The sequence below is a fragment of the Orbicella faveolata genome, unplaced genomic scaffold (assembly GCF_042242905.1).
Source record: "Orbicella faveolata isolate gen_17 unplaced genomic scaffold, um_ofav_v1 contig_34, whole genome shotgun sequence".
Taxonomy (NCBI): domain Eukaryota; kingdom Metazoa; phylum Cnidaria; class Anthozoa; order Scleractinia; family Merulinidae; genus Orbicella; species Orbicella faveolata.
The window spans coordinates 2,932,456-2,948,676 of NW_028301563.1; the positions used below are offsets into that span (position 1 = coordinate 2,932,456).

At 37.7% G+C, this 16,221-nt stretch overlaps 1 protein-coding gene across 3 annotated transcripts; it reads right to left on the reverse strand.

Moving 5' to 3' along the window:
* Positions 1-581: 581 nt before the first annotated feature.
* Positions 582-11,002, reverse strand: LOC149104308 (uromodulin-like). 3 transcript variants are annotated; one of them, XM_089272051.1, is made up of 4 exons: positions 10,665-11,002; positions 2,894-3,043; positions 2,292-2,432; positions 582-1,656 (listed from the first exon to the last, which is right to left on the reverse strand). In XM_089272051.1, exons 1-4 carry the CDS (start codon positions 10,978-10,980, stop codon positions 1,295-1,297), a joined length of 969 nt encoding a protein of 322 aa, XP_089128177.1. In that variant the 5' UTR covers positions 10,981-11,002; the 3' UTR covers positions 582-1,294. The 3 variants fall into 3 exon arrangements, with proteins under 3 accessions (XP_089128177.1, XP_089128176.1, XP_089128178.1); XM_089272050.1 differs by lacking the exon at positions 10,665-11,002 and adding an exon at positions 3,649-4,015 and having other exon boundaries at positions 687-1,656; positions 2,292-2,441; XM_089272052.1 differs by lacking the exons at positions 2,894-3,043; positions 10,665-11,002 and adding an exon at positions 3,649-4,015 and having other exon boundaries at positions 692-1,656.
* Between the last annotated feature and the right edge of the window lie 5,219 nt (positions 11,003-16,221).

Below are 16,221 nucleotides of genomic sequence, written 5' to 3' on the forward strand. Positions count from 1 at the left end.
ATTTTTTGCCCTTCAAGTTTAACTTGCTCTGACCCGAGATTCCAGTACGACTTTTCCGATGGATAGTGTGACGGTAAAATTGCTGACCTCCACAGATCATTTCTCCAGTGACAGTCCGAGAACTAATATTATTAAACAATTAGATTATGAGCTCGAGATTTCCATCGCTTGATAGTTGACAAGGGCGTGCAGGTTTTATCTAATGGAAAGAGATGACCATAAAACGTATCAAGGAAGGTTACTTTCGGAAATTTTGTTTTACGATACTTGATCAACACCCTAAGCTATTGTGCCTTGCGGCGTTTTGTTGTTTACATGAGAAGTTTATCTAATTAAGAAGTGGCCGTCATTTCGTTAACAAGGGCACACTGCTACGCTACTCGCTATCTATCACAGAATAGATGGTTAGTAGCTTAGCCAATCAGAGAACGACAAGCGTAATAGAACGCTAGTAGATTTATATTAATATTAGGTATAAGTTACTTCAGGTAATACCAAAAAAATATGGAAAGAAGGCTACTGATAAAAAAATAAATAAATAAAAAAAACTATAAAAAAAAAAAAAACAAACTATAATGTCCCTTGTATAAGTACAAAATTTCTGACGTAAATAGAGGGGTGATTGCTGCTCTTTAAGATAAATAGTTTATATAGTTTATATACTACAGTTAAGTCAAAGTTTCGCATTTCGCCTTTATGAAAATGCTGCATTATATTGCTTTCATTCGATTTTATGTGGTATAACTTCTTATCCACAAGATTTCTTCTTTATACATGTTGAGTACTTTCTTACGTACTTTCACACATATGGTGCAGGTTTTATCTAATGGAAAGTGGTGACCATGCATAAAACGTATCAAGGAAGGTTACTTTCGGAAATTTCGTTTTACAGAACTTGATCAACATCCTAAGCTATTGTGCCTTGCGGCGTTTTGTTGTTTACATGAGAAGTTTATCTGATTAACTCATTATTACTATGTTTATTTATTTATTTATTTATTATTTTTTTTTTTTTAGCTTTCTCTCCTTTTTAAGATAAACTCTAGCCCTCGCCTCGATTAGTTTTGGAACTAGTTGCGGGTGCAAGCAATTCTTGTAATTATATGTAAGACAGGAAAAGAAAAAAAAAATTGAAAAATTTGAATTGCAGCTAAACGTCGTGTGGTAACATCAGTTTTTCCTTCTTTTTCAGCGACCTATTTTAGCTAGGGAACAGAAAGATTAACCTCCTTCACAGGTCTCCCTTCTTGCTACCAAGAAGAAGGACCTCGAGAACGAGGTTATAAAAAGGTTTTTAGTCGGTGCCACAATAGACTAAATGACAGGTCGGTGTCTGACTTAAGTAGTACACATAATAAGAATGACAATTCCTGACTTGAATGTTAATGGTCGATTGGCAACAGTTAATATACCAGTGAAAGCACACCTGTCTGGTGACTTGACCCTCAGCCATCGTGGGATGAGCGCCATTCAACCAGCCTGGCATATCAGTACCACAGCTGTTCTTTGATGGGCAATTAGTTGGCATTCTGGTACCCGCATCTCCTTGGAAACGAAACCAGCCAGGAGCTAGTGAATGAGCATCACACAGCTTGGCATCTGTGGCAGACGTGACCCTTCGCTCTGCGTTGGTCAGTTCTGAGTAGCTTAGGCATTCTAGAAATGGCAGATGTAGGTCATTTGAGGGTTAATCGTTACAAGTTGTGCAAATAACAAGGAAGGTCTTATTTAACTGTGTTCAGACTGAACTTTTTTGTTTTCTGGGCCCAGCAAGGGTTCTGGGATACTTTTCAGGTTCTCACCATGTAACTCTTAATAAAGCTATGTTATTCTCGAACTCAGTAATAATTCGACCAGTTTTAAAAATGGAAACCATAACCGTGACGGTGTTTGGATATCTGATCTTATTTAGCAGAGATTTTTCACGATTTTAATTCTCCATTTTCTCCTTAGTTTTTGTTTCGATTGAGAAGACAGTTTCAAGATAGTGTTTTGACCACATTTCCAAACACCTCGAAGGTCGTCAAATGTATTCCGCTACGCGTCCTATTTTCAACTCTCCTCATTTGGTGTTTGGAAATGTGTTCAAACACTGTCCCTCGTGTTTGATATATTTCAAGAAAAAGGTGCACACACTGTGTTATGGATGTAGGACTCAAATAATGAAACTACTAGGTTTTTTTTTTAAATGCTTTAACAACTAGCAAACAACCACCTCCCATCTGTCATTTAATAGCTATTACAATCAAGATTTTAAGATTAGGGGCAAACGTATCAAACGTTTAACCCACCTGCTGGCAGAGGGAGGCAACTTGTCTTTCCGTCTCCATAGTAGCCATATTTACAGGCACAAGTGTAAGTTCCCAACGTGTTTGAGCAGTCAGCTAAATCTTTGAGACAGTCGTGAGCGTCGGTGACACATTCGTCGATATCTGTGATGACTAAAATACGGACGTATCATTCCAAAAGCTACCCATCAAACTATTAGGAATTATTGGACGAGATTGAGCAAAATATCGGGATTTATCAACGGCGAGCGGGACAATTATTTGACAATGCCGAAGGCCCAGGGCCAAAGTTTGAGGTAAATAATTCGATTTGCGATGAATGAAAACTAATGAAGAAAAAAAGTACACTGAAACATTATTCATTCAGTTATAGTGAATTTATCTTCTTTGCATTGTTTATGATGCCGCAGTGAGCAAGAATTACTTTCTCAGGTAGAATCGAGAATCAAACCATGCAGACTTGCCACTTACAACAACAAGACAAGAACAACAAAAATTGAAACAGCAAGAAGAACAACAACAGCACTCTCTTCCATAATTTCATATTGCAACGAAAAAAATTATTTTAAAACACATTAAACTGAATCAGATTAGTATAGTTTCACCTTCTGCTTCCATGTCACAGTGGGCAAGAATCACTTTCCCAGGTATAATAGAATCAAACCAATAATTGCCGCTGATCGCTTGTCCTCCTTCACTCGCCTTGATTTCTTTGCATGATTCAGCGGGAAGGCCAGGAATTGAGGCAAGAGGAACTAGGAGATAAATTATGTAAAACAGATGTATAAAAATGAAATAAACTTAATTTTTAAATGGCTGCAGACAATACGATGTTTCCTGAAAACAAGACACCGTATACACTGTATATGTAGCCTGCAGAACAGGCGGACTAGCGGAGCAGAGAGAGAAACACTAGGGCGAAACGCGACACACGAGTGCGGAGCGCGGGGCAAAAAAAATCCGCGCTCGAGTATCGCGTCTCGCTCACTGCCCCGCTAATCCGCCTGTTCTGCAGGCTACGTATATGAAGGTATAGGAGACCCAATTCAACCATTCTGCAGCAAACTAATTAAGGAACAGCCTTCGAAAGCAATTGCAACCTTGCCAGAGTCAAACCGGCTTCACTTCCCTCTGCTTTTGTCAGTTATTTGTTTGTTTGTTTGTTTGTTTTTTTGTTATCCTGTCAAAGACCCTGGTAACATCTCACCTCTTGCTAACTTGTAACCACAATTCTACTCCAAATAAATGATAGAATAGCCTTCCAAAAGAAAGCAATTGTAACTCGTAAGAGGTCAGTTTGGGCTTCACTTCGATTCCTTTTTGTTTTTTTTTACAATGTCAGAAACTAATGGCATCTTACCTCTTTTTCTAACTCGTCCATAGTAGAATCTGTCTGAGTCAGGGACATAATCCTTCGGTCTGGCTTCCTTGGTGCGGTTATTCAACTCACACTCGTTTTTGAAAATGACGTAATTGAAGCTTTGGCATTTGACGTCATCATTACAAGCCTGAAGACAGTCAAATGAGATTGATGTCTTCATCGTCTTATAAACGTGTTGCTTAAGCATCATGCCGTGGATGGAATATTCGCCATCGCATTGCTGTGCGGATATTTCATGGAACACCTGGCACAGAACAAGCTGGACTGCAAAGCAGAAACGACGAGTGGACATCATTCCTCAGAGGTCCCTAAATTGAAATATATGAAAAATAAATGGATAAACAATGAGTACATTGTTTGACGTATCTTAACAGTGTTCTATACAAAATCTGCATCGCAAAATACAAATATGTAGACAGAAAGTAGATGTAACTCTCGTTTTTTAACGCGAAGAGATGTCAGCAGCATCCAATCGAAAGAAGCGCAGTTCCAACCGTTATTAATTTCAAAATTTAAAGTTCATTACTGACATGTTTTCGCACAAAGGACAAATCTGATGATCGGTTAATGCGTGAAACTCGAGTTACATTTACTTTCTGTTTTTGTATGAATACATTCACAATAAACAAAGAAAAATAGAAGTGGTTTCACACAATCAAAGGAGTGCTCGATACAAATGATGCTCGATTCGTATAGACACAATATAATTTTTTTTAGCGGTTTAATTAAGAAATGAAAATCTTTTTTTTTCCTTCTTCAAAGAAAGGGCATTTTTCAATAGGGGGCGAGGTGTGTAGAAAGAATACACTGCGAGATACGCTTTGGAACATATTAACTCTTTTAAAAAAAATCCCACAGAAGAAAACAGTCCACGCAATTTTATTCTAATTAGGGTATAAAGATGAAAGTCTTAAACTCATGTAAAGAAATCGAACAAGGCATTCACACGTCATTCCGTAAACAAACAAAGGACTCGAAAAATAACATTCTTGAAGCGATACATCTGAACTACATATCAATAGGGATTTACTACTGTTTTTTCTACTTGAAAAATCAGAAATTTCACGTCCTTCGAGAAATAACGGTGTAAATTATATTTGATTGGCTGCAATATATTCCACCTACTGAAGAAGAGCTACGCCCGAAACGTTTAGATTACCAGCGAATATCTGACAATTTTAAGAGCCTTTTGAGCCTTATATCTAATTTATCGGCAGTGTCACGTATCTTATGCGTTTTCTGCTCGTTCCTACTGAATTTGCAGTATATACAGGCTGACTGCTGAGTACCTTATTAAGACGTTGTAGGGGGCAAGGCAAATTAAACCACAAACTCCTTCAAGTCGCACGCAATGTGCATTACATAACCTTTGGTTCTTTGGTGAAATCATAAAACTCATAATTAATTCTTGGAAGAAAAAAGCAAAGCAACGGCAAAACTAAAAAGATATTAGCAGTTCTTGTACTTAAAAATACATGAAGTAGCATACATAATGACCTTTTTTAGCTCTAAACCCAGAAGAATTTCTACCCATTGATAAAAATATTTCAAACTTTAATTTTGAGTAACAAATTATAACTTGCCTGGTAGATTTTCGCACATTTTTTACATATAAGATATAAGTACCTGTTCGCTTCCAAATGTAAAGACACTTCAACTCGGTTCTAAAGGCCTACCTAAAATGTGACAACAAACATCCGATTAATGAAAAAAGGTTTCGTTTGTGACCGACGGAGATAAAATTACCGCAAACTGCCAAAAGGTTTGTTGCGTATTGTAGGACAATTAAAGCGTATTGAGCAGGTCAGCATTTCGAAGCATATTTTCATCATGATCTCTGTTAGAGACTACTCACTATGACAAATGATAGTTTTCTCCTTTTACTTTCTGCTTCCAAGGACAAATTTATCCAAAAGTGACATGAATACTGATTTCCAGTTTCCCCTTGTCATATGGCGACTACTTTCAATTTTTTTCAGTATTACACCAGTAAAATATTGAATCGGCAAACGTTACCTGAACTTTTTCTTGTTATGAATGAAGGCAATCTCTTGTAATGTTGTTTCTTTCTCCGTGTTGAAACTGTTAATGGTTCTTGCCTTAAAATTACAATGAAATAGTAAAAAATTTCCGAATTACAAATGGGACAGTGTTTTAGGTAGAGAAAAGTATTCTAGAGAAAATGAACGGCAATTAATTATTTATTCGAGTTCCTGCATCCATGGGACACTACAGCTGTTGTTTAGCGTCCCGGTGAAAAGTGGAATTTAATCAATACGCCATGTATTCATTGACCTCTAGAATATAGCTACTGTATTTAAGAAATAAAAAACGAAAAAAAAAAAAATGTACCGTGTCCCTATTGATTTATAGAAACACGAGTGGAAGTTTGGGGGGAACGATAAATAGTGCGGGAACACGAGCCGACAGGCGAGTGTTTCCACAGCTTTTTCGAGTTCTCCCAAACATTCACTAGTGTTTCTATTTAACAATTAGATTATTCGCTCTCGATTTCTGTCGCGTGATAGTTGCGCTCTCGTCAACTATCACGCATAGAAATCGAGAGAGAATAATCTAATAATTTTAGTATAAATCTACTAGTCGTTCAGAACTTTAATCTAAATCCTCTCCAAAGACCCTTCGTAAACGCAAAGAAGTGGTTCCCAGCGCACGCTGCTACGCTACTCACTATCTACAACAGAGTTAATAGTGAGTTGCGTAGCCAATCAGAGAACGGCATTCGTGATAGAACGCCAGTATGTTTATACTAAAACTCGATAGCAAAACGAAGAACAAAACAAACACGTAATCAGAGCATAGAAATGGTCTGTCTCTAGATGCCATTAGAGAACTCAAGCCTATTTACCAAAGGTTGAGTGAAGACAATTTGCTGAGGAAATGGTTGGAATGCAAGACCCAAACCAGTATGAATCACTAAATGGTATGGTCTGGGAGCGTGTACCTAAAGTTATGTTTGTTGGCTCAGAAGTTTTACAGCTGGGGCCTTATGATGTTCTATCCCACTTTAACATTGGGTCCCAAGCAGCTATTAAAGTGTCTGAAACACTTGAAATCACTCCGGCTGGTGAATTCTGCTTAATGGCATGTCAAGAAGCTAATACGATTTAAGTGGCAAAAGCAAACTACAAATTCGAAGAAAAGAATAAGACAAGGAGAAGATTACTGAGAGGTAAAAGAAATAAAAAAAAGTGATAAAACATTGGAAAAAGAGGGTGAAACTTATATATTTCTGGATTGTGAACCCCAAAAGATTCTTGATAAGAAATCAGGTCACTGATAATAGGTGCTTCTATGGGACCTTTACTTCTTAAAATATCGTTTTTATAAAAACACCACTTTTTCAAATTGGGGCCTGATAACTCGTTTACCTTTTCCACAACATATATATCAATATCAGTTTGAGATGATCTCTCCAAGGGTGCAAAGAGAATTTTGATATAGCAAACACAAGATATTTTAAAAGTTTTAAGTGGAAGACCATAGAGACAAAATTTTAAACCAATCAGCGCGCGTATTTTCTTTGGGCTATTCTCTAAAGAGCGTTTTCACTCACGTGGCAGCACACATGCAAATTTATTTGAACAAAAGGAAATGTCTACATAAGAAAAGGGTTCAATCATTCCCACAGGATTGGTTTGGTACACCAACACGACCGCCATTAATTCATTGTTTTGGGACACCAATGTGGTTGCCGTGGCGTCAAGTGAGAACGCTGTATATACCCGCTATCGGAGCGGAAGGTGCACTATTAATTATATAATTTTTTTTTAATTGACAAAAATGAGTACGCACGTAGGTAACAGGCAATGATAACGTTTCATCCCGGCAGTAATGGGCGATCGTGGGTGACATAGTTCGAAAGCCGAACGGAGTTCACGGTAATGATGACGTGTACAGGACACTTGTTATTTGTTAATGTCTACAAAGAATCTGTGGCTGGTGATTGACGTGCCGCTGTTGAGGAATTTAGGTAACGTTGCGAACACAAGAGCACCTGAGCTGTTGACTTGTGGAGCTTATAGAAAATTAACGTTTTAAGTTCTTTCTTGGCATTTTTGCAGCATAATTGCCAGTAAAATAGTAAGTAGATGATTTGAATCCAGGAGTATCACTTATTCAGTAGTTCGTCTTGTGTGATCGTCCGAGAGGGTAGTTCTGAAATGTCATCTTCAGAGTTGGGTGATTAGTGTTTTTCAGTCGATCTGATGTTATAAGTCTGGTCCGTTGAAAGTGATTTGTCAGTTTAGCCATGATGGTATTGGTTAAAAGACTCGTGTTAAGTTTGTCAGCAGTCATTGTTCGGTTTGCCAGCTTTATTTAAAGTTTTTTATTTTGATGGTTCGTCAAAAGTGAAATGTTAAGCGACACTTCGCACTGCAGGTCTAATAAGAAATTGTATTTACCTTATCCACATTATTGACCTCATATGCATTCCAGATAACGCCATCGATAGAAAAGTAAACCTTGTAGCTCGTCACATATGCTCCGTTTTTCTTGCCTTGTGTTGCCACTGCGCAGATTACGCGCACTGTTCCCAAATCGACTTGGATGAAGTCGTTTCTGTTGTTCGTAGTCGACGGGCACCATCCATATTCTCCATGAAGCCTTCCCTTATATGGGTAGTATTGGAGAAAGACTATGCTCGAGGTTATTTTGCTGTCAGTTATTTTACTGACATCGGATACTCCTAGTGGTCTGCAGGCTTACATGGTAAAAAACGCAAGGTAATAATTTTAAGACAATTAAATTATGAGCTCGGAATTTCTTTGAAATTCAGAATTCTACTAATATTATTTTAATACTTATTATCTATTGGTAATTCTGCTGATAGTATAATCTTGCAACGCTGCAATTTGATTGGCTCCGCTACTAGTATACTATCAGCCATTAACTACAGTGCAGCGGCTGAAGGTCGTCTACAAAATGGCGGCGTTTTCTTGTATCTCCGATGTCTCGAGGAACATTTAGAAATATTACTGGATACTTCAATGCCCGAGAACACTTGTGAAAGGAAACTGACTGTTAATTATGCGGCTTTCTCGAACAATGAACAATTTTGAGGCTTTAAGTAATATACCAAACACGAAAAACCGTGTTTGACCACATTTTAAGACACCGAGAAGAGAGTTGAAAATACGATGAGCGGAGTATTTTTGACGAACTTCTAGCTGTTTGAAAATGTGGTCAAACACTGTCTGGAGTGTTTATATCACCCCGACCTCGCTCTTCGCAACTTTCTCCCCCTGGTTCGTTGTAGACAGGTTCGTCTGTAGTTAAACAGATTTAAGCAAGAAAGAATGAAAAAACAACAAAAAAAGACTTTATTTAAATATTTAAACACAAAACACAAAACAAAACAAGAACACACAAAATCGAAGCTAATCAAACAGGATAAAAAACCCAGCAACAACCAAAAACAAAAAACCACAAAATTGAAACAAAAGCAATAAAATAAAATCAATAACAACAACATTCGCTTCCATAATTTTGTATAAACTGAATCAAATTATTAGATTCACCTTCTGTTTCAACGTCGCAGTGAGCAAGAACAGCTCTTCCAGGTATAACAGAATCAAACCAATATTTGCCACTGACCGCTTGTCCTCCTTCACTCATCTTGATTTCCTTGCATGATTTAGCGGGAAGCTCAGGAATGGAACCAAGGGAAGCTGTCATGAAAAACAAAGCGCTTGCGTTTATCATAACCAAGAGAATATCATCATAATCTCTTGTTATAATTTAAAATTGATAATTAGCGTGTCACTTGATAGTTGTTTCTGCAAAAGCGATTTTCGTTTGTCCTCAAATGTCCATATCATATTTGCATAAAACACCTATATGAGAATCTCTGTATTCGCATCATTAGGGACTTTAAGATACGCCACGGCGAGGTACGACTACGGCTACTTTGGCCGTGAGGGACTAGGCTGACAACGGTGTTTTACCCGCGAAACTCAAATGATTAAGATTTTGCTGTACGGCAACGGTATGTGCAGTCTCTACGTGTCTTTACAAAAATGACTACTTTCAAGGAAACCAGAGATCACTCTACTTTCATACGAAATAGGCGTGATTAATGACAATGATTTCCTTCTCCTCTATCCGTCTTACATCTTCAAGAACTCAGATTTGCCTTTTCGAACTTGATAGAACCGCCTGTAATTCCAATCACAAAACAAAATATAAACTCTGATATACTGAAAAACCTCGATTTCAACACGGACAGGTTGTTCGTACAACGATTACGGGATAAGCCCGAAAATACAAAACTTTCGAATATAATAAAATACATTTTGAACAGTAATAAACAATTATAGCTCAGATTAGAACATACGAAGCTTTCTTATAAACGGCTGTTCGGCCCGATACTAATATGACTGAATTGATCATCTCGCGGTAGGTGTTAAAATCGTTCAAATTTTCTGTACAAATGACAAAGAAATAATGATCTTAGAACTGATTTTTATGAATGAGAACTTTATCTTCAAACTAGGCTGTTCAAACAGTTAAAAAAAGCTTAAAATGAGAAGTAAACAGCAGGCTTATGCTTACGTAGTGAGGAGTACGTGAAACCAAGCACTTTCCCGTTGTAGAAAGCAAGGCTACAGCGGGAAAGCCGTGCTGGTACGCGTGTCATGACGTCACCGGAAGTGATCTTCAATAACTGCCGCCGTCCTACAGCCTAGCCGTACCATATCTTAAAGTCCCTATTAGTGTAAGTGCTACGTAAACATCAGCAATGGAATTTGAGTCCTACGTATTAAATTTCTTTTAAATTATTTTGAAAGCCGATATCTTCTTAAACATTTCACCTAAAGAGCTAAAAATTGCATCGATTATTGAGTTTCGCAAGCTTTTTAATTTTTTCAGTCAATTTGCATCTAGCACAATGTCTTCTCTACCCTAAGTCTAATGAGACAAGATGTCAACAATGACGTCAGCAGCGATCACCCCAAACGTCTTCCGGACTATACCTCTTTTCTTGGTTTTCCTGTAATAGTATCTGTCGGAACTAGGAACAAAATCTTCAGGTCTGGCTTCCTTGGCACGGTTGCTCAATTCACAAATCTCTTGGGAAATGACGTAATTCAAGCTTTGGCATCTGACGTCAACATGACAGGCTTGAAGACAGTTAAAGGGGAATGGCGTCTTCGTTATCTTAAAGATGTGTCGCTCAAGCATCATGCCAGCGATTGAATATTCGCCTTCACACTTCTGAGAAACCACTACGCTTAAACTCTGGCACAGTATAAGCACGGTAGCGGTGCGAACAAGTCGTGTAGAGGCCATGTCCTTCACCAATGGCGTCTACAATAGTTTTCCTTAAATTGAAATAACGATGTTGAAAAAAGAAATAATAATAATAATAATAAAGAAAATCAGGGTTACTGATTAATCTTCAGGTCTGTAGCCGAAATAACAGGGAAGGATATAACGAGGATATTGATTCTCTGTCCCACTAGTCGAAATGACTAATGTCACACTTAATAAAAAAATGCCATAACGGTTCAAATTCGCGAAGTTGTCAATTTGCTCACTGTACGTTGATTGCGAGTTGTGACCAAGCAGGAACTGTTTTTTTTTTTTTAATTTATAATGAAGAAATAAATGTTTTGTTTAAGATCAGTCACTATCATTGGGATTATCTTCTATTTATTATCTTAATCCAAACAAATACGCTTGACTACTAAATAATACATTAAATTCAGTTTTAAGCTCAAATTTTCGTGGGAAGTTATAACATGCCTGATCTAGATGTAAGACAGTTTCAAGTTAAGGTGTGAGTTGAACAATTTTTTTGCGTTTGTGATTCACAAAAGGATGACAAAATCTTATAAGTACAGCTCCACAAAATAGCAACAATAAAAAGACCTTTAGGGAGGGAACCACACTTAAGTCAAAGATGATTTTCACGAGGGGCTCTTGACCGACTTAAACGCATCCGTCTTTAAGTGTTACTTATGACAAGAGACAAAAGAGTTTTTCAGATAATTTCCTGCCATCCAGTCCATCATACTCAAGCAAACCTTAATTAATGCAAGAAACCTTCTTGCCGCTTCCTTTTCCACTTTTACTAAATTACTCAAGCAGGAAGTACTTCACTAAAAATGACGCCTTTTTCATCGCAAGGAAAAAAAATACTGTCAGAAATTCTCCCCGTTCAATCGACTGCAACGTCCCTAAATGGTGAGGCAGAGACTGTGAATATTTCTGGCAACAGATCATAAGAAGATACTTATAAGTTCGCCGAGAGAAATAAATTGTAGAGGACTTACCTTTAAAATAGCAATTATTGTTGGCTTCAGAGTTTTCCACCTTTCTTTGGTTAAAGTTGCCTCCTAATTATTGGAAAATTACTTTTGAGATTTTACGAAATCGGCGCGATCCTCTGTAAAAACATAATTTAAAAGCTCTTGTGTTCTGTGTAAATAACTGGCTGTCTTGACATCTGTGATTTCATCACAGCGAATTGCATCTTGTTCCTGGAATGGCCGTTACAGACATCACACAAATGAAAGAGGAAAAATAATTATCGAAACTGTTAGAACTGCGCTCTATCTATTATTTAAGAACCCATTCACGTTGCGAAAAAAAAAAAAATCCGCTTTCCTGCTGATTTCGATTTTTTTGTCGTTAATTGTTTCCTCAGTTGTCGCCCAGTTCCGTGAATTTGCCAAAAAATCTGTTCTAGAAAACCAACGTGAGATACCATTCTTGTAATGCAAAGACGTCTGTCGTCAGCTAACGGTGCTACTGCTAAAGAACAACGTCAGCAAAAAGAAAAATAAACAAAGGAAAAGAAAACCAAAAGCAAACAAAAAACAAAACAAAAACAAACACGCAGGCGTTAAAGACAGTCCTTGCTCGAAAACTATTGACGAATTTTACATTTTCTTTCCCTGTTTATAACGCAGTAATTGTTGTAGGATTATTTCAGACCGAGCCCACAGTTAAGCTTATGTCATATACTGTCACCTCATGCCAATATTCATTTGATTTCTCGCTTTAATTGTTTAAACGCTTTGAATTTATTTCCCGCTGAAAAAGTACTTGAAGCAAATTCTGTTATTTTCCAGGCGGTTTAATTATTGATTACATACAAAAAGTTGAAAATGACTGGCACTATGCCTTTCTGTGAGTTCATATCACACATTTATCATATTCTAAGATCGAGACCTAGATGATCATTTCTTGAGTATACGGATTGCACTAGAAAAACCTGGAATAACATCGGCCTGGCGTTTTCCAAGTGTATGTCTATTTTTTATATAAAACTTTTGTTTACAACGCTCGGAAATCATCGTTATTTGAGAAGTGCTCGACATCGATTTTGTCAATAAAAAGCTGCTGGTCAACCAATTTGAAGATGGCTGGCTCAGATGGCAAAAAATAAGCAAAGGTACCGACAATACTGTGACTTGGCCCCTTAACCTGGCTATGTTGAGTGCCAGGGATTTGCTCGCCAAGGGAACAGAAAATGTTCTGGGAAAGATTTCCGGAGAAAACAATAACTGTTAAATCACCGAGTTGCGAACCTTTCAACTTTAAATCAGGAGGAGGAAATTTTGAAAAAAAAAAAAAATGGGAATGCCTATGCTTTGGGAGGTTGCTTTGTCCTCGCTGTTCAAATTTTCGGAAAATGTTTCCCAGAGTCTGCATGGCAAATATTTATTTATTTATTTTTATTTAACATTTCTTTATACACGGTTAAAAATCATCAGGTAATACTAATATTTAAAGTTATATATATTTTGCACTATTGCATTGTAAAGCATCATTTTATCAGCTTTTCATTCGAGTAAGTAACATCAACGTTTATCAACTGAATCATTTTCTGTTTGCTTCTTTTAGCTAGTTTAGTTAAGGTGAAGGTGACGATAGTAATAATTAATTATTCTCATGAAGTTTTACTGTAGATTTGTTTGCTTTTCGATGACATGCAGTATATCTTTGTACAAGACTGTTGTTTCTGCAATTAAATTTCGTGTGATAAAAGTTTGGTTTTAACCAGTGCATAAAAAGGTTGGAAACTGCTCTTTAAAGTCCTCTTTAACCCTAAAACACAATCTATGTATCATATTTCGAGCAACACATTTTGTAAACGAAACTAGTTAAATATAACTAAAGAAGCACGGCCGACAGTAAAACAAAATACTGCCGATAACCAGCAGTTTTGAGTTATCTTTGGTTGAAATTTTTATTTGGCCTCCTTGGATGGTGGAGCACCATCGTGAATGATGAAAATGCTTCGGCATTAGTTTTAAGGAGCGGTATATCCCTGCGCACTAGGCGCCAGTCTTCGTGTAGGACAGGAGACACATGTTAAGGAAAACACAATGCGTAGATGTTATGCGATGAAAGTTATGGCAATTCGATTGAATTACTGAGTGTATTGATCTCTGGAACAGTTCTTCATTGACGGTTATAAATGATTTGACGAGCGAATGAGATGTACGAGAACAAAACTACACTCGAACCTCCGGTTGGACCACCTCTCCTCAGCGACCAATTTTCCAAAATACCAAAAGTTTCCAAGTCAAATGACTATATTTGGAACCTCTTGTAAGCGACCACCTCACGTAAGCGACCGCGACCACTTTTAGAGTTAAACGTTTGAAATTTTCTTTGTTTTTAACCTCTCGTAAGCGACCATTTGACAGATAATAGATTGGAAATTGCATAATAAGGCGCTGTAACATAAGCTCATTGCTGAGTAGTACAAGAGACGGAAATTTCTGAATGGGAAGTTCCGAAATTTTTCACGAAATTAACTTTTCACATGAATAAAACGTTTAAAAACACGGCGCAAGTCGCTGCAGTTACCATGTGCTAATGATGCAAAATTTTGACCCAATATGGTCTAAGCTCTCGTAAGCGGCCACTTCCCTTAGACGACCACCTAGGCTTGACATTTTGGGTGGTCGCTTACGGGAGGTTCGACTGTATTCTAAGTTCATGTGTGTGGGACGAGGGGTGATGAGGTTTCGAGTAATGGACGATAATTGTTGACTGCTAAGAAAGAAGGACAGAAAAGCGTCAGACTTACAAGCCGTACACCCTCGCACATGTCTTCTTCACGCCATTATTGCGATTACTGCAGTTGATTAAATCCTCACCCAACCATACTTGGAATTCCTCGTGAGCTGTCACAGCCAAAAGCGAGTATAGATTGTCGAATACAAGCTTTGAGGAGTCGATTGTCGCCCATGGCAGGTGGTAATACGATTGCGCACAGCCTGCTTCACCTTGTAAGTACTCTGTTTTAGGCAGAAGACGTGTTTTGTTGGAATAAGTTATGTGTGTCCTCATGGTGTAATCATGTTTTGATCTACAGCCCCAGTTGGACTTAGAATTTGGCGAGTCTTTATAACAGCTCACGCTGCCATTCAGGTATGTTAATTTGAAAGTTACGATTCGTCCTGGAACGAGAATCTTGAAGGCGCCATAAGAATCATCTTTGGAGCCAAAGCAAACTTCCGGTGGTGCCATGGAAATCCAGTTTACTGAAAAAAACAAACAAACAAACAAACAAAATACCACTGAAGTTAGCTCATGTGGAATCTTCAAATAGTTCTAAAATTAAGTTTTAAAAAAAGACGGTTGTTTAGCTTGATTTCTTTCTTAGCACTACGTTTGCTTCTACGAAATCGTACGGCTAATGCGCTTCGACTAATCAAAAATGACTTCGTTACAGCAGCGTTTATAGCCATGCATGCCATACGTTTGTAAAAACTAATGGTGTTACGGGTTACGAGACCAAAAAATAATCGAGAGAACTTTTCGCTAAATTTCCAATGCATATCGCATTTATGACAGTTTTATTTCAATCCTCGGGCGTACAACGGAGTGGGGCACTGAAGCATAGATTCTCTCCCTCCCATCAAGGGTTTCTTCAGAATTCGGAAAATAGGATTTACTCTGTGATATGCAGAAACTTTCAGCGGCTGTTCATTCATCTCAGCTCCGATATTTTGACGTGTCATCTGTAACGTCATTTGCAATGCCATAGCAACCAAATTAGCGTTAAATGAAATTGGCCTTTAAGCTCAATAAATTTACATCCAAGTTTTTCCCATCTTACTTTTCTGTCACTTACAATTATGTAACAAACTGTCTGCTATGGCACTTACCTTCCTCGCAGTGCTCCCCCCGGAACCCAGGAGTACACAAACATCTATAACCCTTGTCTGTAAAACCGGCCTGACAAATCCCGTTGTTCTCGCACTGCTGTCTCTTCCTTCCACAAGCATTCTTTAACAGGGAAAAAGAGAGAAAGGGAATAACCTATACTGTCAGATACAACAGTAGTTAAGATTTAATAATTCAATGCAAGATCGGCTGGAAAGATGGAAATACTCAGAGACAGGGATTATTTCAAGTTCTTACGTATCTTAAATGTATTTTATCAATCTCGCCGTTTTGTAATAGATTACATTCTTTAAAAGATGCGCACGGGATTGATCGGCAAATTTTTTCTACAATGCCGTTGTTGCTCGTCCGGTCTGAAGAAATTTTAATTTTCTCATGACA

Coding starts and splice junctions, on each gene's coding strand:
- LOC149104308 (XM_089272050.1), bottom strand. CDS start 3,964: ATGATGTCCACTCGTCGTTTCTGCTTTGCAGTCCAGCTTGTTCTGTGC. Junction 3,044..3,648: donor TGGACGAGTTAGAAAAAGAG/GTAAGATGCCAT, acceptor TTTATCTCCTAG/TTCCTCTTGCCTCAATTCCT. Junction 2,442..2,893: donor CTGTGACATGGAAGCAGAAG/GTGAAACTATAC, acceptor TCCGTATTTTAG/TCATCACAGATATCGACGAA.